Raw genomic sequence first — 22,664 nt, 5'->3', positions numbered from 1 at the left:
TGTATTTTATTTCATTAGGCTGTTAAGAGTTCTGCTAACTTTTTTTTTTTTTTTGGTGGTACTGTGGCTTGAACTCAGGGCCTTCACCTTGAGCAACTCCATCAGCCCTATTTTTGTGAAGGGTTTTTTGAGGTAGGGTCTTGCAAACTGTTTGCCGGGGCTGGCTACAAGCCGCAATCCTTCTGATCTTTGCCTCCTGAGTAGTTAGGATTACAGGCGTGAGCCACCGGCACTGGCTTCTGGGCCTCCCTATGATTTGTTACCTGTAATTTGAAAAATTATCCCCAAATCATCAGATTTTTCATCTGAGGACTCCCATTCAAATAGATGTGCCATTCGCTACCAGATCCTGGGTCATCTTCCCTTTCTCGCCTTCATATGTCGTATTTATCTGCTGACTGCAAATTCTGCGAGTGGGTTTCCCAACAATGTTTGCTGAGTAACTGAACTTTACCAAGAAACATAGCATGGTTCATGACCTTCATCTCAAATAGTGCTAATTATACATATTTTTGGCAATCAACCAAGATTTTGTCTTTATATGAAAAAATTAATTTGATACCTTTGGGGATGGGGACAATAAAGGGAAGTAAGATGTCCAGGTTTTGTGAACAAAGACACAGAAGGCAAAGTAAGTTTGCAGAATCTATAGCCTGCAATAACCAATAAACTGGAGCTCTTGTAAAGAATATCCCATCCATGTTTGTGGCATGTTGAGTTTCTAACACGCGGAATTCTGCTGAAAGTGAAACTGAGTCTGTGCTTCCTGAATAAACCTGTCTTGAGCTCCCAGGGCAGTGGCAATTACAATAATGTGTTTAAAGAAGTGAATGCTGTTAAATAAATGGCCACATAATTGTGACACACTGATCACTCAAGTCTATGAAGGCATTTTAAAAACTATAAAGAAATACTTTAGAAAATAGGAAAGAGGCTTTTCTGGTTTTTTTAGAATAACTTTGCTCAGGTTAAGTCCTTCCCTAACTTTGAAATCTCATTTAAATGATGTAACATCACACTGGGAAGGGCTAAATGCTTTAATGTGTGTTTGGTATCCTTTGGGAGTCTTTGAAATTAGGACATAATAAGAGTTAGAGGCAGAAGGTGCAAGGACACTCGCTCACCAGGTGAGTGTTGCAGATTTTACTTGTGTGTAACTTAGTTGGGAAATCAGGTGTAGTATGTGTATTAACTATGTTGTCTTTTTTTTGTTGGGTTCTTGAGATTAGCTTCTTTCTCAGGATGTTATAGGAACACACAAGGAGGTGTACACATAATCCCAGTTATGTGGGGGTGGGGGGTGGCAAAAGGCTAGGGACATCTTGGAAGTGACACCTAAGCTGAGACAGAGGATGGAATAACAGTATTTGATCTGAGTTGTAATGTTTATAGTTAATAGGGAAGCACTGATGGGGGTGAAGGATGGAAAGTGTGCTCCTGCAGATGGATGAGCAGTTGTGTCATATAGCAAACAGAACATGGTGGACCTGGGGTGTGTCAGAGAGTGTAGTGTGAGATGGGGCTGCAGAGCGCAGTGGCAACTGTGTGGGCAGGGGAGCTGGGGCTCACTGCTCTAGAATTCAGTGAGCCAGCCACTGAGGTTGTTTTTACATTTGAATGGTGGTGGTGCAGGTTTGACTTTCATAATTTATGCTTTATTAAAAAGTCAAACTAGATGATGATACAGTGGTAAAGGCTTAACTAGGAAGAGTTAGGAGCTCATCAGAAAGACGGGAGGAGGCGAGGTGTGCCGTGATGTCTCTGGACGCTGCTGTGAGCTTGAGATGAGTCAGGGCCACTTGTAAATCATTGTTCACACGGGTAACAGATAATGTCTAAAAACCATGCTTAAAAACCCGATTAAAGGAAGAAACAGCAAGGAGTGCATGAATACAAACTTGACTCAAGTTGTTCTTTCTCCAAGGCTGCTGTTCCCAGAAAAGTGTAGCGTTGTAAGGACCATAATCAACCACAGTTAGAAATTTACCTGTTTATTAATCTCAGCCATCTGCTGGCGATGTACTAGGCCAAGGCACTTTATGTGCTGTATTTGTTTCTTAGGAACAGCTTTTTAGAATTAAAGATACTGTTCACTTTATTTTACTTGTATTGTGCCTTTTCTTGTATTTTGTTTTACTAGCATGAATTAATTTATTTAATTTTATTTGACAGTAGCATGGTTTGAACTCAGGGCCTCATGCTTGCTAAGCAGGTGCTCTACCACTGGAACCACTCCACCAGCCCAGCATAAATTAATTTTGCAGTGGGGTTTCATTATGCTATTTCTATACATGCATATAATGTACTTTGTTTTGGTATGAATGATTGGTGAGAGTGGGGTATTGAAGTCACCCACAATTACTGTGTGGGGTCTGTCTGTTCCTTTATGTCCAGCAGTGTTTGCTTTTTAAATTAGGTGTGCCAGCATTTGTGTGGATATATTTGAAATTGTTATGTTCTATTAGATGAATTGTTCCCTTTATCAGAATGAAGTGACATTTGTCTCTTCTGACTAATTTTGGTTTTAAGGTGACTTTGTCATGTAAGAGTCATTGGTGCTTGCTTTTGGGCTCCATTTGCTTGGAAATATTATCTCATCCTTTCACTTTAAGCCTGTGTTTGTCTTTGTAGGTGAGGTGCATTTCTTGTAGGCAAGAAATGATTGGGTCCAACACCACCACCAACAGGTGTTGGCGAGGATGCGGGGAAAAAGGAACCCTCTTACACTGTTGGTGGGAATGTAGACTAGTACAACCACTCTGGAAAAAAATTTGGAGGCTACTTAAAAAGCTGGACATCGATCTACCATTTGATCCAGCAATACCACTCTTGGGGATATACCCAAAAGACTGTTACTCCAGAGGCACCTGCACATCCATGTTTATTGCGGCACTATTCACAATAGCCAAGTTATGGAAACAGCCAAGATGCCCCAGCACTGACGAATGGATTAAGAAAATGTGGTGTCTATACACAATGGAATTTTATGCAGCCATGAAGAAGAACGAAATGTTATCATTCGCTGGTAAATGGATGGAATTGGAGAACATCATTCTGAGTGAGGTTAGCCTGGCCCAAAAGACCAAAAATCGTATGTTCTCCCTCATATGTGGACATTAGATCAAGGGCAAACACAACAAGGGGATTGGACTATGAGCACATGATAAAAGCGAGAGCACACAAGGGAGGGGTGAGGATAGGTAAGACACCTAAAAAACTAGCTAGCGTTTGTTGCCCTTAATGCAGAGAAACTAAAGCAGATACCCTAAAGCAACTGAGGCCAATAGGAAAAGGGGACCAGGAACTAGAGAAAAGGTTAGATCAAAAAGAATTAACCTAGAAGGTAACACCCACGCACAGGAAATCAATGTGAGTCAATGCCCTGTATAGCTATCCTTATCTCAACCAGCAAAACCCCTTGTTCCTTCCTATTATTGCTTATACTCTCTCTACAACAAAATTAGAGATAAGGGCAAAATAGTTTCTGCTGGGTATTGGGGGGGGGGGAGCGGGAGGGGGTGGAGTGGGTGGTAAGGGAGAGGGTGGGGGCAGGGGGGAGAAATGAACCAAGCCTTGTATGCACATATGAATAATAAAAGAAAAATGAAAAAAAAAAAAAAGAAATGATTGGGTCTCATTTTTAAATCCAGCCTGCCAGTGTGTCTGTTGATTGGAGGACTGAGACAATTAACATCCAGAGTTATTATTTAAACATAAGTAGTAATTCCTGTTGTTTTTTGTAATGTTTGATTCTTTCCCAATCTTCCTCTTTTATCTACTTGTCTAGTGTGATTTCTTCTCTCCCTGTACTTCCATGGTTGTTTTTATCTTCCTCTTCTGTGTGTAGCATTCCTTTAAGTATCTTTTGCAGTGGTGGCTTCCTTTAGTTTTTGCTCATCATGGAAGGTTTTTATTTCTCTTTCACCTTTGAAAGATAGCTTTGCCAGATAACATAATCTAGGTGGACAGATATTTTCTTTCAAGGCTTGAAATACATCTTTCCATGCTGCCCTTGCTTTTAGAGTTTCTGTTGGGAAATCTGCTGTTATTCTCATGGCTTTGCCTTTACATGTGACTTGCAGCTTTCAATATTCTTTCCTCATTGCTTATATTTAATGTTTTAGCTATTATATGACATGTTGAGGTTCTTTTCTGGTCCAGTCTGTTCTAAAATCCTCCTGTAACTGAGTGGCTGTCTCTTCCTCAAGATTTAGGAAGATTTATTCTGTTATCTTATTAAACATCTTTTAATGCCTTTATCTTTTACCTCTTCTTTTATGCTCATGATATGTAGGTTTGGTCCTCAAGTACCCTAGAGGTCTTGCATGTTCGGTTAATATGTTATGTTTTCCCTTGATCTTTAGATGTGTTAGCTTATCTGCCTTAATCCTCAACCCTGATGTTCTGTCTTCACATTGATTTTATTAGCAAGACTTTCAACTAAGTTTTTGAGTTACTGAGTTTTTTATTTCTAGAATTTCAATTTGAACTTTTAGGATTTCTGAATCTTTGATTCTTCTTTCACATCCTGCATTATCTTCCTTATTTCATTCAGCTGTTTGTTTATGCTTTTTGGAATTCACTCAGTTATTTATTCATGGCCTCTTTACTTTTATTAATCATTCTTATAACCACTATTTTTGGGATTTTACCTATCCCATCATTGTGGAATTGTTGGCTCTTGGGAGGATCATATGCCTTTTGTTCCTAATACTTGTGCTTCTGAATTGAGATTTACACATCTGAGGCCAGGTGTTTGGTTTGAGGTTTTAACTTTCTGTGCTCTTTCAATTGAGATATTCACAGTGCTTAGGCAGGGCAGGGTGGTGTGGGTTGTGGTGTAGCTTTCTTTTTGTGGTGGTCACACATTTGGTTACCATGCTTAAGACACTAGACCCAACCCCCTGCTCTACTGTGGATAAGCCTAGCTCTTCCTGGCTGAGAAGAAGAGTGTGTGCCAGCTGTGCTGTGTCAGTGCAGCAGGTATTCTCCTCCCACCTCTGGCCCTCCATATTCTGTGTGTGGCTTTAGCCTCTGGGCTCTGGATTGCCTAGAATTCTCTGTGTATCCTAAGTATGGTGGTCAGTGGTAAGTCATCAGGTAGGTCTCTGGGCTGGGGGCAATGGCTGGAGGTGGAGGGTGGAGTGGCCTCCCTGTATAGTAAGTAGGAGTGAGCTTTGCCAAGTTTGCCTTATGACTGTGGCCTGCCTTCTGCATGGGGGTTCAGGGGATAGGACCTGGCTTTCTGCAGGGAGGGTTGCCTATACCCCTGACCCCCACTCCAGAGCCCCAGGATATTGATCCTTTGAAAAGGCAGTGTCAGGGCTGCCACAGCTAGTTCTCACCACACAGGCACCAACTCCACAGAGTTGATTGGCACCTGTGCTAGCAGTGGGTGGAGAGATGCTGGTGGGCCACTTGTAGCCATATACCTGAGGCTTTGTTTCAAATTCGTGGAAAGGCGGGGATTTGTTGAGTGTCTCCAGTTTGTCTTCTGGGCCCCTCCTTACTGTTCACTTTTAAGTGACAAGGAGGTGAATTACACAGTTAGTCTCCACCTCCAGTCAACTTGACTTCCCAGCTCAAGGGGAAACAAAGGAGAAAAGGGTGGGGGAAGTGAAGGCTGCAGGTGGTGACAAAGAATGCAGGACCACTAGCTGGCAGCATGCAGACGTTTTCTTCTAAGCTGTATTTCACCAGCTTGTAAGTTAGTTGACAGCCACGAATCAGCACTTTTATGTAAAAATTCAGATTTCTGACTGCTGAGAGAGGGAAGGTCCAGGACCAAGCGCCTTCTTGATCAGCAGTCAGTGGGCTGAGTGTGGCTGGGCTTTGGGCTGGCCTGGTCTGTGCAGGGGCCTCAGCTGCCAGTCACTCCTGCTCTACTTGCAGCCCCCATAGAGTCTGGGTCTTGATTCTGGGTCTCACAAATGTCATGTTGGCTGGTCTGACTGAGCACATCATGCATCAGTCTGTACATGTGGTAGGACACAGTCAATTTGCAATCAGCAAAACTGTTGAAATGGTGTCAACATGTAGGATTAGAAAACAAACTATTTCTGCAACTTCAAATCAACTAGGTAATTGAAATGATTTTTTAAAGTGAAAATTTAAGGATTCTGAAAGTTGAACTTTTTGTACATATCAAAAGTGTCACATTCCCAAGGGAAAGTTATTAAATTGATTTTTCTTTCCTGTTAGTATACAAAATAAGTTTATTCTTTGAAGTAGTTCGTTATGTGCACAGCTAACTGATACATAAATTACTGTGCAAGCTGATCATATGTTCAAAGTTGGGCAAAGGTGATAGCTGTCAAGAGGGAATATTTCCCTTAGTCTTAATTAAGTCTCCAAAGAAGAGCAACAGCTTTAAAAACCACATTAGACCTTTCTAACGGCAATAGTTGAATTATATTCCTCTGATAGAAATTTTTTTCAAAGAACATCAGAGCATGTTAATTCCTTAAGTTTATTTGCCCCAAATTAATAATTCATAATTCTACTAGTCCTTATGGATTTAGAGAATATAATCAAGGAACAGTCTTGCCTAAAATTTGGATCATGCTGAAGGGATGTGGAAGTTACAAAGTGCTTTTCCATGCACGCTTTCATATACTACACAAGCTGTGTTGACTGAGCAGTGTCAAGGTCAGCGGGCTGGAAATGGCAGAGCTGCTCTGCTTGTGCATTTGTACTGATACAGCACGTGGTGGTGAATTATGCTTAAATGAATAGTACTAGCACTTTCTTCTTCTTGCGTGTGATAAGTATTTTCAGTGAAGTGTTTCTTTGCCTCCTTCCAACCCATACATTGTTCCCGTTTTCCTTTGGCCATGCTATTTCTCATTATTTTTAGTTATTGTCCTTTCTGAATCAAGCCTGAATTTCCTGAAGCTTGTCTGCCAAGGATTGGATTCTTGTTCTCTTGATGGCGTCTTACTTTTCTGTTTGGAAAGGAGATTTGAAGATGCTGCTGATAGGGGTTGGTTTATCACTCTGCTGAACTTTTGTTTTTTTCTACTGGAAGCATAGTGGAAAGATTATGGGGAAAGAAGGGCAAGTGAAATGAAGTAAGAGGAAGAAGTGTTCCAGGATTATTGAAGGAAAAAAGAAAAGAAGAGAAAAGGCATGCAGTGACCCATTAACCTTGCCAAGGATGAGGGACTGACCCCATAGAAATAGCTCTGATCTATTAATTTACGAGGCAGCCTAATCTTTATTTTTTTTAACGTGGGATAACATTGATAGCATTGTATTTATAATTCTAATCATCTGTAAGTTTATAGCTCAGTGACATAAGACATACAGGTTTGTGTAACCATTACCACCCTCTCTACCCAAAACCTTTTCATCACCCAACATAAAGCATTGTCTCCTGGTCCTGGTAGCCTCTATTCTACTTAAAAAGGAAATTTAACTGACACCAAAAAACATAAGAATTGTACCTATGTGGTACCTGAGAAGTTTTGATACATGTATACTTTGTGTAATGTTTATCTGAGTAAAAAATGTCTGCTCAAGCCTTGACCATTTTTGTATGGTGAAAACATTGTATCCTTCCTTGTATCTTTTTGAAATGTATTGTGCATTATTGTTCTCTATGTAACTATAACTTAGTGCCAGCACACATGGCAACTCAGGTCCAGGCACATTACTCTTCGTTGTCCACTTTGCCCTTGGGGTCTTGGGAGCAGCAGCACAAGGCAGCCACCCCCGTGGCAGTGCCCTTGGGTCTTTCCCTGGCCTGCCTGGGCTCCTGTGGAGGAGGTAGCTCTTCAGAAATGTGTGCCTGTGGTTGGCCTGGTTTCCTTCCTTCTTTGATTGTGAATTTTCTTATGCAGATGGTGCATGCTGGGCACGTCTCTCCAGTAATGACAACTTTTCAGTTCTGAGGACGAGGCTTTCAGGTGTTTTAAGGAGTTTTTTAATCTGCACTAGTGTAAATTAATCACACAAAAGGGTTTCATTGTGATATTTCTATTTGATTAGATTCACCCACACTATTATACTTTCTTAACACCCCTCCCTTCTGCTGCCTTTTACATTTCTTTTTATCTAATTTTTTATTTTTATTTAGGCTTGAACTTGTACTTGCTAGGCAGGCACTGTGCCCCTTGATCCATGCCCTAACCCTGTTTTGCTTTTATTTTTCAGGTAGTGTCTTGCATTTTTGCCTGGGCTAGCCTCAGACCAACATTCTCCTACCTGTGGCCACTCTCATAGCTGGAATTATAGGTGCTTGCCACCACACCAGGCTTTTTTGTTGAGAATGGGTCTCGTTAATGTGTTAACGTTTTTGTGGGGACTGTCCTTGAACTGAGATCCTCCTAATCTTTCTTTCTAAGTAACTGGGATCCAAACTGCCATGCCTGGATCCTCCCCTCCTTTTAAACAGTGTTTGGTGGGTCTCACTGTGCTGTTTTCATGCACATAGATAGTATACTCCATCATGTTCTCCCCCAGCTCCCTCCTCCTTCACTCAACCTCTTCCTGCTGGCCCCATCCACCAGACAGTCCCCTTTACACTCATGTCCTATTACTGGTCTTAGTAGTAGTATTGTTTTAGATCTGCATTCTGCATATGAGCAAAAACACATGACCTTGGTCTTTGTGAACTTGGCGTATCTTTCTCAACACTGTGGTTTCCAGTTCTACCCATTTTTCAAGCAAATGACACAATTTCATTCTGCTTTATGATTGAATAACACTTTACTGATTCCAAGCTTGGCTGTTGTGAATAGAGCTGGTATAAATGTGTGTGCAGGTATCTTATTGTATGCTGACTTATACTCTTTTGGATATATGCCCAAGCATGGTATAGCAGGTGATATAGGAGTTCTGTTTTAGTTTTCTGAGGAGCCTCCATACTGATTTTTCTAGTGGCTGCATTAATTTACATTCCCATCAACACTATGTGAGGGTTCCTTTTCCTGCATCCTCACCAGCATTTGTTGTTTGTTTTTTTAATGACAGATATTCTGACTGGGGTGAGGTGGAATCTCGGTGTTGTTTTGCTTTGCATCTCCTTTATGGCTAAGGATGTATTTATTTGGCATTTGTATTTCCTTTGAGAACTTCATCTACCTGTTTATTAACTAGATTATTTATTCTTTTGGTGTTTAATTTTTTGAGTTCTTTATATGTTCTGTATATTAATCCTTCACCTGATGAACATTTGGCAAAGATTTTCTCCCATTCATGGGTTGTATTGATTTTGGTGATTTTTTCCTTTGCTGTGCAAAGGCTTTTTAATTTGAAGCAGTCCCATTTGTCAGTTCTCACTTATTTTCTAACAATTGGGGTCCTACTGAGAAAGTTGCTACCTATTCCTGTGTCTCCCAGTGTTTTTCTGTAGTACTTTCAAAGTTTCATGTCTTACATGAAGATCTTTGATCCATTTTGGATTGACTTTGTACAGGGTAAGAGACAGGGATTTAATTTCGGTCTCCTGCATGTTTACATATGGATGTCCAGTTTCCCCAGCATCATTTGTTGAAGAGACTTGCCTTTCTGCCAATGTGCACTATTGGCACCTTTGTCAAAAATCAGCAAGCTGTAGCCGCGCAAGCTTATTTCTGGATCTTCTGTTCTACTCTATTGGACTGGGTGTCTGTTTTTGTGACAGTACCATGCTGTTTTTGTTACTATGGCTCTGTAGGATAATTTGAAGTCAAGGTATTATGACACCTGCAGCAGTGATCTTTGTGGTCAGGATTGCTTTGGCTATTTGGGCTCTTTTGTGCTTCCTTATGAATTTTAGAATTGATCTTTTGTATTTCTGTGAAAAATGAAATTGGGATTTTTCTGGGGAGTATAGTAAATGTGTAGATTGCTTTCAGTGTAGTAAAATGGTTTTCACGATATAAATTCCACCAATGCATGCCCATGGTGGGTGGTCTTTCCATCTTTTAGGGTCTTCAATTTCTTCAGAGTTTTATCGTTTCACTGTAAATGTCTTTATGTATTGTTTTCCCAGCTTTTTTCTCACTCTGTTCATTTTTGGTATATTGAAAAACTACTGTTTTTTTTTGTATGTTGATTTTAAGTCCTGCTACTTTGCCAAAAGTGTTTATGACATCCAGGGTTTTAGTGGAGTCTTGAGGGTGTTTTAAGTATAGGATCATATAATCTGCACATGGGGATAATTTTACTTCTTCATGTGTTATTTATATCCTTTTTATTTTCTTTCTCTTGCACAATTGATCTGACTAGGAATTCAAGCACTAAATCACAGGTTGTAGCTTTTATTATATTCAGGTTTATTTCCTTGATTCCTAGTTTCTTCAAAATTTTATCATGAAGGGATGGAATTTTTAAAAAGTTTTTTTTTTGATTGAGATGATCATGTGTTTTGCACTTGGCTTTGTTCATATTCTGAATTCCCTTTATTGATTTGTGAATGTTGGATCATCCCTGCATGCCTGCAGTGAAATCAACTTGATCATCTTGTATGATCTTTTTAATGTGTTGCTGCATTTGGTTTGCAGGGATTTTATTGAGCATTTTTGTGTTTGTGTTCATAAAGGAAATTTGTTTATAATTTTCTTTTTTTGTCATATCCTTATCTGGTTTTAGTGTCAGGATAATACTGGCTTCATAGAATGAGTATGTAGCCTTCTTTCCCTTCCTGTTTAATTAACTAGTTTGAGGAGACTTCGTGTTAGTTCTTTAGAAGCCTGCAGAAGAGAAATCAGTAGTGAATCCTTCTGGACATGGGATTTATTTTTGTTGGGAGACTTTCTTTCTGCTTCAGGATCAGTGGTTGCTGTAGATCTGTTTATATCCTCTTGGTTCAATTTTGGTAGGTCATGTGCATCTAGAAATGTAGCATTTTTTTCTTCATTTCCCAGTTTATTAGAATATAAGTTTTTAAAGTGTTCCCTAATGATCCTCAGGATCCCATTGATGTTTGTTGTAATATACCCTTTTTTAATCTCTAATTTTATTTATTTGAGTCCTCCTCCATCTTTCCTTAGTTTGGCTAAGAGTTTATCAGTCTTATTTGTGTTTTCAAAGAACCATATTTTTGTTACATTTAGTCGTTGTATTGTTTTTTAGTCCCTATTCCATTAATTCCTGCCCTAGTCTGTGTTGCTTCTTTCTGACTACCTGTATGGTTTTGGCTCGTTCTTGTTTTGTTTTCTAAAGGCTTGAGGTGCATTATTAGGTTGTTCATCTGAGCTCCCTCTGATTTCTTAATATAGGGACTCTGGCCATGAACTCCCTGTTAACATTGTCTTTGCTGTATCCCAAGGGTCTCAGCATCTTCATCTTCATTTGAAAAATTCTAGGAAGTTTTTGATTTTCCCCCTTATTTCTTTAGTGACCTTCTGGTCACTCAGAAGTGTACTGCTCAATTTCCATGTGTTTGAGTATTTTCTATAGTGTCTTTTGCTGTTCATTTCCAGTTTTATTCTGTTGTGGTCTGATAACACATAGCAGGTTATTTCATTTTTCTTGTTTTTGTAAAGACTTAATTTATGTCCTAAAATATCTGTTTTGGAGAACATTACTTGAGCTACTGAGAAGAATATGTACTTTGCAAATTTTGAAATATTCTGTATTTTTTTTTGTCAGATTTTTCTTGAATTTGTTTTCCTCCTGCCTCAGCCTCCCAAGTGTTGGGATTACAAGAATGCCACACCCTGCCCAGCTTAAGGAGGGTTTTGAGGTTTGCAACAGCTTTGGTAAACCCTTCACTGTCAGCTTTCTTGGAGATTCTTCTTTTTGTTCTTCAGTGTCCCTTTCTCTTACATCTTCATCCTTTATGCATTACTAGGTGATGGTGTTTTGTTTTCAGCTCTGTTAAAATCTCATGGGACTACTGGTGTATTCTGTCCATCAGGAGTGTTTTAAGGAGAGTGATGTGACATCCAGCACAAACGGATTCTAACGTTAGGAGACGTTATCAGTTTACTTAACGTAGTGTGGCTCCCGATCATCTTTTCTTCCCATAATCACTTTTTTTACTTTGTCCTATATGATATGCTAAGAAGATAAGACTGGCATTATGCTAATTATCAATTAATTTGCTTGTGTATAATCATAAGAAATACATTTCTGGTGAAAGATCTGAAAATTGACATCTATTTAGTGCCTCCATTGTCCTGTGTTACTGTATTGCAGCAGAATGACCATCATGGGACATTATTTGTGGAAATTTAGTTACGAGTGGGGACCTAGAGTTTACTGTCTGGTTCTGTCGGGTCCTACAAGCCTCTGTATTGTAAGTCTGAGTAGCAGAACCATCTCACCTGTGGACCACAATGATGGTGGATTCTTCTGTGTTACTTTTTTTTTTTTTTTCCACAATGGCAAAATGTCCTAGAAAAGCAACTTAAAGGAGCAAAGTCTGTTCTGGCCTACATTTTCAGAGTTTTCCATCCATGGCCCAAATGCTCTGTAGTTTTGGGTCTGCGTATATAGTGAGGCAGAGCATCATGGAAGATGGGAGATGGGACCAAGAGGAGAGGCCTGGGGACAAGATCTACCCTTTAGAGGCACACCCCCAGGGTCCTGCTTCCTCAACTTGGCCACACCTCCTGATAGTCCATTCTAGTGAAGCCATTGTTGGATTAATGAAGTTAGAGCTCTCAGGACCCAGTCACATCTGGAAAGCCCACCATCAGGCAGCCAAACTTTTAGCACATGAACTTTTGGGGAGCACTTTTAGATCCAGATCATAAGGCCCTCTCCCCTGGTAATCAGTGCATTGAATCTGCATGACAGTGGTTGAGCATAATCACAACAGCTCTATTGTCTGTAGGCTTCTGCAGCTCTCCACAGATGGTCTGGTCAGAACCATTACCCACTCACATATCCCAGGTGATTTGTGATCAGTGATTTTTCCCTTACTTCCTCCCTCCTTTCCTCCCTCCCTCTTTTTCCTGGGTCTCATGCATGCTAGGCAAGTGTCCTACTACTGAGCTACACCTGCAGCCCTAATTGTATTTTATATTTTGACAGTGCTGGGTTTGAACTCAGGACTTCACACTTGCCGGGCAGGTGCTCTACCACTCAAACCACGCTACCAGCTCTGTTTTGTGTTGGTATTGACAAGGTAGGGTCTCACAAACTATTTGCCCAGATTGGTCTTTAGCCAGGATCCTCCTGATCTCTGCTTCCTGTGTAACTAGAATTGCAGGTGTGAGCCACCAGTGCTGGACTTTATTTATTTTGAGACAGCATCTCACTATGTCGCCCAGGGTGACCTCAAACTTTCAATCTTCCTGTTTCCACCTCCCAAGTGCCGTCATAGGTATGTGGCACCAGGCCTGGCTAACGTAGACCTGTTCTTATATTTGAACATTATAGCTGCCTTTTGAGGCTTATCCTTGTAAATCTGCCAGAATGAGAGAGAAATAGCCAGATCCTGTGGTATGCCTAGGAAACGGACAAAGAAGTTAGAAGGGATTGTGGAGTTTTTTTTCCTTTTTAATTGCTTTATTAACTTTACAGTTTTCCAGGCAGATGAGTAAAACACTGTTGTTGACAGAAACATACATTGGGAGCAGTGGCACCCTCCATTAGAAGCTTGGCAGCAGAAGACCCAGGACACAGAAATCACACAGGGTTCATAGCAGACACATCAGGAGAAAGCAGGGAGAGGAAAACAGTGGAGTCCTTTTGTTCTCCTGGGGACCTTCCATGTGTATGTTTTAAGGGAAGAAAGGAGTCAGCCTCTTGTGTGATTTCCAGTCCTGCAGTCAGTTCCTGGCTGGGTGAGGCCTCTTCCTCTTCCCTACTGCACACACCCTTCCAGCTGCACCGACTCGCTCCCTATAGGCAGGTGTTTTTCTGCTTGGCCTCACCTCGGCTGTGTGAAATCCACCATGTTCATATCTGCCCCCACCTCCGATGTCTTTGGGTCTGGACTCTTCCCTTTAACTCCTGTTCTCCTCTGTGCCATTAGCTTCCTGTGGATTGGCCTCGGGTATTTCTTCTGCTGTTGACCTCGTAATCAGTTATTTTAGCATTTTAAAAATGCTGGAAATTTTGCATATGCTTGGCTTTCACTTTTTTCTTCTAGTTCCTCTTTCACTCTGAGGATTATTTCTCCTCACGTTTTAATTCTAGAGGTGGGCCTTCTGGGGCCAAAGGCAGCAGCTAGGTAGAGTTCTGTGTTAAAACTTCATTGAAGGCTAAATGCTGATGTGGAATCAGTAAAATATTGGTTAACTGATTAATGGCATCCATTTTGGAATCAGAGCTGTATTCTAGCTCCACTTCTGTTTTCTCTTGGGAAAGTAAATTACTTTCCCTAAGCCCCAGTTTTTTTATGTGTAAAGTAGGATACTAATGCTACCCACCTTTGACAAGGTTGTGAGAATTAAATGAATATATTTAGTGTACTGTCTGTAAATTAAAACTGTGCAGTAAGTGCTAAATTCTTCCTCTGCCTTTCCCTCTTTTCTCCTCCCTGCCTTCTCCTTACTCCTTTTGCCCTCTCCCTCTCCTTTCTTCTGTGAAATGCCACCATTACTTATGAATTTAACCTATTTTGCTATTACCCAGCTTCCTTCTTTCCTGTCAGGGTGGCTAATGAGTGTGCATATGCTGACACTGCAGGTCACCTGAACCACTCGCCTCATGACAGAGATTCTGTGATCTGGGGCTCTCACACTTGTCAGCCATGTGTAAGTGTTGCATTGATTTAAACTACCAAAAAAACAAAGTAAAAAGAAAACTGCTTTTTGAGGATGGTATCAAATCCATGGCTTGTCATAGTAGTGTTGTATTCTCTTGTATAGTAAAGTGACATCAACCTAAGCCTTAAGTTTTTTTTCTATTTTAAGTCAAGAAAAATTCTCAGTTGTCTTTATACTTGTTTGAAGAAGTAGACATTTGTATAAAATTAGGATGAATAGTTCCCCAGTAAGCCAGCTATTAAAAACCTGCATTTTAAAATACAGTTTTTAGACAAGAGGAGATTAAAGAATAAACAACATGAAATGTTCCCGGCAGCACAATCTCCACCTCTGTGCTGCTCTCTGTACGAACTCTACTTTAACCTTGAGCTCCCTGTGTGTGGATGGTTGGTGGATGGTGGATGGGTGGAATTTCGTGGTGGCCAGGTGGGGAGCAGAGAACTCTGCGGCTCCTGGACGTGGAGGCTCTGTGTCTGCGTCACAGGCTGGGAAAGAGCTCAGAGCCACGGCATGTACCAGCATGCACCAGGCTTGGGATTGATCCCCAGCACCCCATTGTTTATCAATAAATAATACCCAGTAAGTGCATAGTGGGGTCACACAAAATGATTATGAGTCTGTGTCCTTTACAATTTACGAGGTGTTAAGTACAGGAGAAAATATGTCTAAGTATCATTTAAGACAGATTATGGAGGTGTGGAACAAGAATTCGCAGAGGAAAGACTGATGAGCTGAGTTTGGTTCTAAGAAAGTGGTTTGCCTTTTTGTTTTACTTTATTTATTTAGTTTTTTGTCCTGGGGATCACATTCAGGGCCTCAAGTGTGCTAGGCAGGAGCTCACCACTGAATTGTACTGCGGCCTGTTTGCTGTTTTTTCATATTTCTGTAAAGGAAAGGCAGTAAATCATAGGGTATGTGAGTATAGATGATTCTGATGATTCCCAGTCTTAGCTGATCTGTTCATGCCGTTAGTACAGTTGAGGTGGGTTTTGCACAACTGCTGTGAGCACGGTCAAGGTGGACTTACACATCTGTTGTGTGTTGCCATCTCTGGATGCCAGACTCTTGTTCTTCTGCCTCTGAAGGCTTCTTTAATTAGAGCACCACTCAAAAAAAATTTCTAAAATTACAGATCTAAAAGTAAGAATAAACTTATCTATAGGCTAGTAAGTTATTTTAATTACATACCACAATCCTTTAAAAGACTTTGGATGTGTTTCTAATAGGTTATTTATCAAAATTATATACATTACTTGCTAATATAATAATACCATATAAACATACACAAAGTAGGTATTTAATAGGAAGAGGTAATGATAAAATATACTATTTAAATGTTTTCTAAATAATGGGAGCATAGTATATTATCCTCCATTCTTCAAAGTATAATATGCACTTAGAGTGAGGTTCATACGGTTAGCAATAGCAAGGTGTAAATCATAGGTCTAAGCTTGCTGTTTCTTCACTGCGCTAGGCATGCCATCAGGTCTCAGGAGCTTCCATCTAGAGATACTTACTCTCTTTGTAGAGGTGCTGTCTTTCCACAATAATGATTTTTTTCTGAGTCTGTCCTTCCTCTACTCTTTAAACCAGTTATAAGATAAAAGAATCTAGTAAGAAGAGCAACTCGGGGATATGAGTGTCATTGTTAGTTGTACATGAAGCAGTCCAACACGAAAGATGTTACCTACTTTTATTTGTCAGATGAAAATTCATTAACAATTTGTGCAGATGTTTGACTTTTCAGTGGTTAAGTTGATTAAAAAGTAGTGTTTATCTTTCAGATCACTTTGGTTTCTTTAAAAGACAGCAGAGGGCACTGTGGTATTTAGTTTTCCAAAGCCTGACTTAAGATTGGAAGGTCGTTGTCATTTTCAGATATTCAACCAGTCCATGAAAAGCTATGACATTTTTTGCTCTTTCACTTTTCACTTTGTTTGGAATATGAACATTTTGTTGAGTTCTGGAAAATTTGAGGTACACTATTTTTCTAGGTTCTTCATTTGCTTTCATTTAGTGAGTAAAAAAACCTTTAAAATATTAATTATTGTAGACCTTGTCACTGATTTTTAAAGTTTACTTTTGTGAGATTATCAGTACTATGATGCAAAAATGCTTCCAGTGAATATTATTTAAAAAACTTAATCAAGGTTTTGAAAGATGATTGTAGGTCCTAGTATCTCTACTCATATGTCAGATGTGTCAGCTGTGACTTTATTAACTATAGGCTGCCAGAGTAGCATGCTCACAGTGTTAGGTTTGCAGAGCTGGAAGCCTACATATTTATTCCTACGTCTTCAATGAGAAACGAAGAATAAGCTCATTTCACATACTTCCCTAGGGAAATTATTTGGAGTTCCTATTTCTATATATAGAATATATTCTATATATTCTATATATAGTACATTTTAAGAAAATAATTATCATTAATTGTGCTATATAGATTTTAAGGGAGATAAACCCTATGAGTGGAGAAACAGTATTTATGATGCATTTTCAGTTGTACAGTTTTTAGGATAATTTTCAGTTGTAACAGTATTTAGGATAATTTATAGTTGTACTGCCTGCAGCCATTCTGTTATAAATTAGTTCAAAGTTATGACTGCTAGCATGTACGTTTTCATGCTGCTGTGATTCGGCCTTCATTCTCTACAACTTTCTCATGCTTGGTGTTACCAGGTCATCAAAGGAGGAAGTAGAAACCCTGGGACATGCACAAGACGGTGACATTGACAGTGGCTTCTTTTAGTAGTTATTCTACAAACCTCTACTCAGTCCATCAGCTGTATTTCTCTAGACATCTTTTATTCCTCAGATCTACATACATTCTAAAGTAGCTTGATTTTTATTTTGAAATGAATGTTCATTATTTTCAAATAATCAGTTTTGATGTATAGGTAAATGTGTTTTTTCTCTGTAAAGTATAATAGTTCACAGGAAACAAAGAGCTTTAAAAAATTTTTTGGTGCCAGAGGTGTGGTTCAAGTGGTAGAGCAACGTGAAGGCCTGAGTTTAAAACCAAGTTCCACCAAAAAAGAAAGAAACGGAAGGCTGGAGATATGTAGCTCAGTGGTAGAGCATTTGCCTAGCATGTATGAGGCCCTGGGTTCAATCCCAAGCACTGGAAAGATTAAAAAAAAAGTTCATGAGACCCTATCTCAAAAATACCCAACACAAGACGGGGCTGGTGGAATGGCTCAAGCGGTAAGAGTGCATATGTGAGGCTCTGTTCAAAGCCCAGTACTGCCAAAAAATCAAAAAATTCTTTCTGGCAAGTGAGCACAAGTTAGCCCCAGAAGGGCGGATCTTGTCTGCTGTTGTGTCCCAAGTGCTGAATGTCTGGCACAGTTAGATGTACAGTGCATATTAGAATAAAATTGGTTGAATTTATAAATAGTCCATTATTCATTTGGAATAGTAAACCTTCAGGAGTTAAACGTTTAGATGTTTGGGGTTTTTTGTGGGGGTGGAAGCAACCACTTTGCACTTACTAGTTAGTAAAGCTGGTTTAACAGCTGAACAAATCGCCATTGTACTGCATGTGAGCCTTGTGAAGGAGGCAAATATGAAAAAGATTAAAATTAAGTAACAAACACAAGGTTTTAGTGTAAAGTCAGTTGCTCTTTTTCTGCTGGAGTGCTGTGGGTATCTAGCAGAGCAGTCCAGCTCTGGTGGAGGGGCAGCTTCATAGCCCATCTGATAGCTCCACACCATAGGAGCCAGCATGTCTGACAACTCTCCAGCGAGTTTCTAGGTCCCTAGTTTAGGGATGCCAAAAGTATGATGTCAGGTCTTTACAGTTCTCCAGGCCATGTGCAGTGTACCAGGCAGGGTCATTTTAATTACATACCATGTTGCCTAGCAATAAAGTTGTTAGGTTGTCAGGGCAACAGAGCTTGTTAGGTAGTGAAGGTTGTGTTTTCATAAGGAGGAAGGTGGTTGGGTAGCTTTTTGGTTTACAGCTTTGTTCTTCATTATTCTTGGATTGCTACTTTGCACAGAAGTTTGACAGGCTCTGCTAATCCTCAGGTGCAGGGATGGGTAAGTGAGCAGGTTGCAGATATGCATGGATTTAAGTCACCTGACAAACAACAAAAAGCCCTGCAATCCCCCCCCCCCCCACCAATGGACTCCTCTAGGGACTTGCATGCCAGATCCATCCCCTCATTCCTCACCCACCCCATCAGCACCATCCAGGGGCAGGCCTGAGGTCTCCTGGATTGGGGATCTGGGGGTGTGTGGGGATCAGAGTATTAATGAGCCCTCTGGTGACTGATTAAGCAAGACCTGGAGGCATAGAGTCAAATGAAGAGCTGTTCTGAGAGCCTCTGCTGTCTGGAGAGAGAGGCAGATGTGAAAACAAAATTCTGTGTTATGATGTAGTCAGTCACATGTTAAAATAGAAGCACAGGTAGGAGCACCTACCTGGAAATAATGACTGTGATAAAAGACAAGCAAGCCTAGAGACACTTGCAGACAAGAGGGAGAGGAGTGTCTCAGCATGAGTGTGGTCCTGACTGGACACTGTACTTTGGGTGGTGCACAGACTTGGGGTCAAGCCAACTGTGGTGTGTAGACTGAGAACCCAGCCAGTTCCAGACAAACAACTCTAGTAGACTTTTAGTGCACAGTGGTTAATGTTTCCAGTGGTTCCTAGATAGGAAGGTAACTTGGGTTTTGCACAGAGTTGTTTTTAGTTATGTAGATTTTTCAAAGGTGCACTTTAAAGGCCACAGTGTTTCAGTTCAATTAATTATTTGCAAAATTAGTCTCAACTGACATTTTCACTGAGTCCATTAAGAGTAAAGTATTTATTTTCACGGAACATTTAAAAAGGTTAGTTTGTATAAGTTGAGTTTTTGATACGACTGAGGTGTTATGTCACCCTAACAATCTATCAAGTAATTCAAGTTAAACTCAATTTAGTAACAGATGCTGAACAACACACTGAATGAATGATTACATAATTATCAAAAACAGCATGGTAGGTGGCTCATCTGTGAATGGTTTGAAATCAGCCTTTTGGTGAAAATGTTAACTGTGGCCAAGTGCTCTCCCTCTGGAGCTACTACCCAGCCTTTTCTTTGTATTTTATTTCTGAGATAGGATTTTGCTATCTTTGCCTGTGCTGGCCTTGAACTTTCTATCCTTTTGAGTAGCTGGGATTACCAGTGTGAGTTTCCACACCTGGTTAGAGGAGTCTTTCCTTATAGTAGCCTCAATCACCGCTCCTCAGATTACTGCTCATTGCTGTTGCTCACTGCCTCCTTGCATTTGCTTTTGCTACCACAGACAGCCTCCTTCCATCTCTGTGAATCCATTCGTGTTCCTGAGAGGAAATCCAGTGTGGGTTGGGAGGTCATGCCAAATCAGCTTGAGGGCACAAAAGAGTGGGTGTATCCAGCTTTCTTGAGTCAGCAAGGGAGAGGAGGGATGGAGCCACGTTGTACAGTGTTTCTACCCCGGCTAAGACGTATCTGCATAATGTGTCCAGTAGGATTATGTAGGCTTGCTGGGTTCCTGCAGACGTGTTGGCAGCTGTGAAGTATCTGACCCATGTCACCCACACTGTACTATTGGCATGAGCTTTCCTTAGCTCGAGTAGTATCGCCACATTAGTAAAGCTATGTTGGCCCGTCAGCTTTGTGGTGTAGTAAGTATGCTGTTGGGATCCCCTTGCTAGGACGTGCTGCTGGAGTGGTGTGTACTGCAGTACTGAGCTGCTGTAAGAGTGCAGTCACCACATCAGGCATATGGTTGCCTGATGAATTTCGGATTATAAACGCACTATCAAGCATAGGATTTAATGGTAAACTTATCTATATTTGTTCATACAGTACATTTGGGAAGACACACAAGAAACTGGTCCTTGATTGCCCCAGGTTGAAGGTCTGAGATGGCAGATGTATTATTCCACCTGAATCTTATACCATGTATAAGAGTTACCTAAGCAGTAGTAAAGAAGGTCAGGTGTGGTAGTGTGATTCTATAGAATCCCAGCTTTCAGGAGGCAGAGGTAGGAGGATCATGAGTTGGAGGCCAGCCTGGGCTACATAATGAGTCCTTTCCTCTAAAAAAAAAAAAAAGTAAAGCATTAACAAGTGAAACAAAATCCACAAAGTAAACAATAGCAAAGAGGAAGATAAATGGCAAGGCAGTTCATTGCAGATATGATTTCAAGCAAATATGATCTGGTGACCTCAATGTGGGTTTCTTTTCACAACTGGCATCTTGATTGATGTCCAAATTTTGTTACAATTCTTCTCCATGTGGCAGTTATATTCTGATACTTTTACCATGGTGTTGTTCCAGTTTCACATGATGTAGGGGAGTTGCCAGGTCCCCTCTCCCACCTCTCTCTCTTCTCCTCCTCCCTCCCCGTTCTCTTCCTGTCTTTCTTTTCACCATGCTAGGTGGAACCTGGGGCCTTGTGCTTACCACTGAGCCAGTCACCAGCCTGGAAGGTTTCTTTTTGACATGAGTTCTGTTCTTTTTTTGTGGTTGTGTAGCCAAAGCTGGACTCGAACTCACTATGTAGCCCAGGCTGGCCTTGAACTCTCAGTTATCCTGCCTCAGCCTCCAGAGACTGGGATCATAAATATGCTTCAGCATGCCTGGCTGTGAGTTCTGTTCTCGATCTTGAGTGAAAGTGAGAAGTGTTGATCCACGAATGAAGGGATCATGGTGATTTATGAGTAATCCACCATGAAAGATTATTAAGAAGATTTTTTGAGCTACTTTATTTTATTATTATTTTTTTTCTAGCAAGGGGGATGGAAATCCAGGGCTTGGCGCATGTGAGGCAAGTGCTGTATCTTGAGCTACTCCTCCAATCCCCTAATCTATATGGATGGTAAAGAATTTACTCAAAACTCCAAGCAAATTTTCATGTATAAAGTCTGGTTGACTAAATTCATTCTTTATCTTTCATTTTGAAAAGTTTTAGCAAACCTCCAGAGCTATGACAGGTTTCTTTTCTCTGTTACTCTGCAGCCGGCCTCAGAAGGTATGTCTGTGCCCGTTTCTGCCTTCATGTCCTCTGCCCATCTCCACCCACGTGTACATCGTACAGCATCCCGCAGAGGTGAGTTGGGCTCCTGGTTACTCGGCTCACACAGGCTCCGAGTGCAGAAGACGAAGCACTGCAGCTCTTCTGAAGAGAAATGGATGGTAAATGGCATGCTTTGTGTTGTATGACAGGACCACATGTGGGGACATCATGGCTCATGAGAATCATGTTGCTGAGTCATAGAGATACTTAGAACCAAACAATTTGTCTGAAGAGGAGACACAGCTCTGTGAAGAGAGTGTTGAGGAAGTTGTTGCTATTCGAGTTTTGGCTAGCCCAAGTTCCTTGTTGGCTTTTCTTGCTGAAGTAGAGGTTTCTTTGGCATTTACTCTTACAAAGTGATTAGAGTAAGGTGTTGTTTCTAGGTGAATAGAACAAATGTATCTATGTTGTAATGTATCTGTTTGCTGTAAAACCTTTTTAGGAATCCTTTCCTGTTCTGTTTGAGTGACACATGTACCTGTGCATGTTTGTACCTCTGGGGGACAGGGTCACTGGAAACTGAGTTGCAGTCCACAGGATGCTGGTCTGTAGTGGACGCGTGGATGCATGGCATGGTGGAGTCAGCGTTCAGGACCTCAGCATGTCCAAAGCCAAACTGGCTGGTGAAGAAGGAGTATTAGTTCTTAGGTTTTGGAGCCTGCACTATGGAGTGTAAAGGGAATTATTTGTCTTTTCCCTTTTCCAAATGTGGAAGCACTTCTCCTGTGATTGCAGACTGTTGAGTCAGACCTAACCTCATGCCTTCGTCAGGATTCTGACATTGTGGTCCTGGGATCATTTTACTCCATATGAACTTGCAACATTCCGAACGTCATGAAATGTTAGTTTATTGGCCACAGTAGTTTGGGTTAAAACCTGAGTTTTGGTGGCACATGATGTTTGATTTTATACATGGTATGGTGCCTTTTCTTTCCTGGTCCCAGACATGGATGCTTTTAAAATGT

The 22,664-nt window shown here is 40.7% G+C and overlaps 1 protein-coding gene across 3 annotated transcripts in view; it reads left to right on the top strand.

The window, feature by feature from the left end:
- The window catches only part of Dtwd2 (DTW domain containing 2), an 88,943-nt gene that overhangs the window by 3,189 nt on the left and 63,090 nt on the right, over positions 1-22,664 (top strand). For 2 of the 3 annotated variants that reach the window (XM_074057009.1, XM_074057010.1), the window contains exon 2: positions 21,642-21,732. In XM_074057009.1, coding sequence (XP_073913110.1) covers positions 21,642-21,732 — 91 coding nt within the window. Of the gene's footprint in view, positions 1-21,641; positions 21,819-22,664 lie in introns of all 3 variants that reach the window. The other variant, XM_074057011.1, reaches the window with a different exon arrangement.

The sequence above is a fragment of the Castor canadensis genome, chromosome 16, assembly GCF_047511655.1.
Source record: "Castor canadensis chromosome 16, mCasCan1.hap1v2, whole genome shotgun sequence".
Lineage (NCBI taxonomy): Eukaryota > Metazoa > Chordata > Mammalia > Rodentia > Castoridae > Castor > Castor canadensis.
This window is presented reverse-complemented; position numbering and strand designations above follow the sequence as displayed.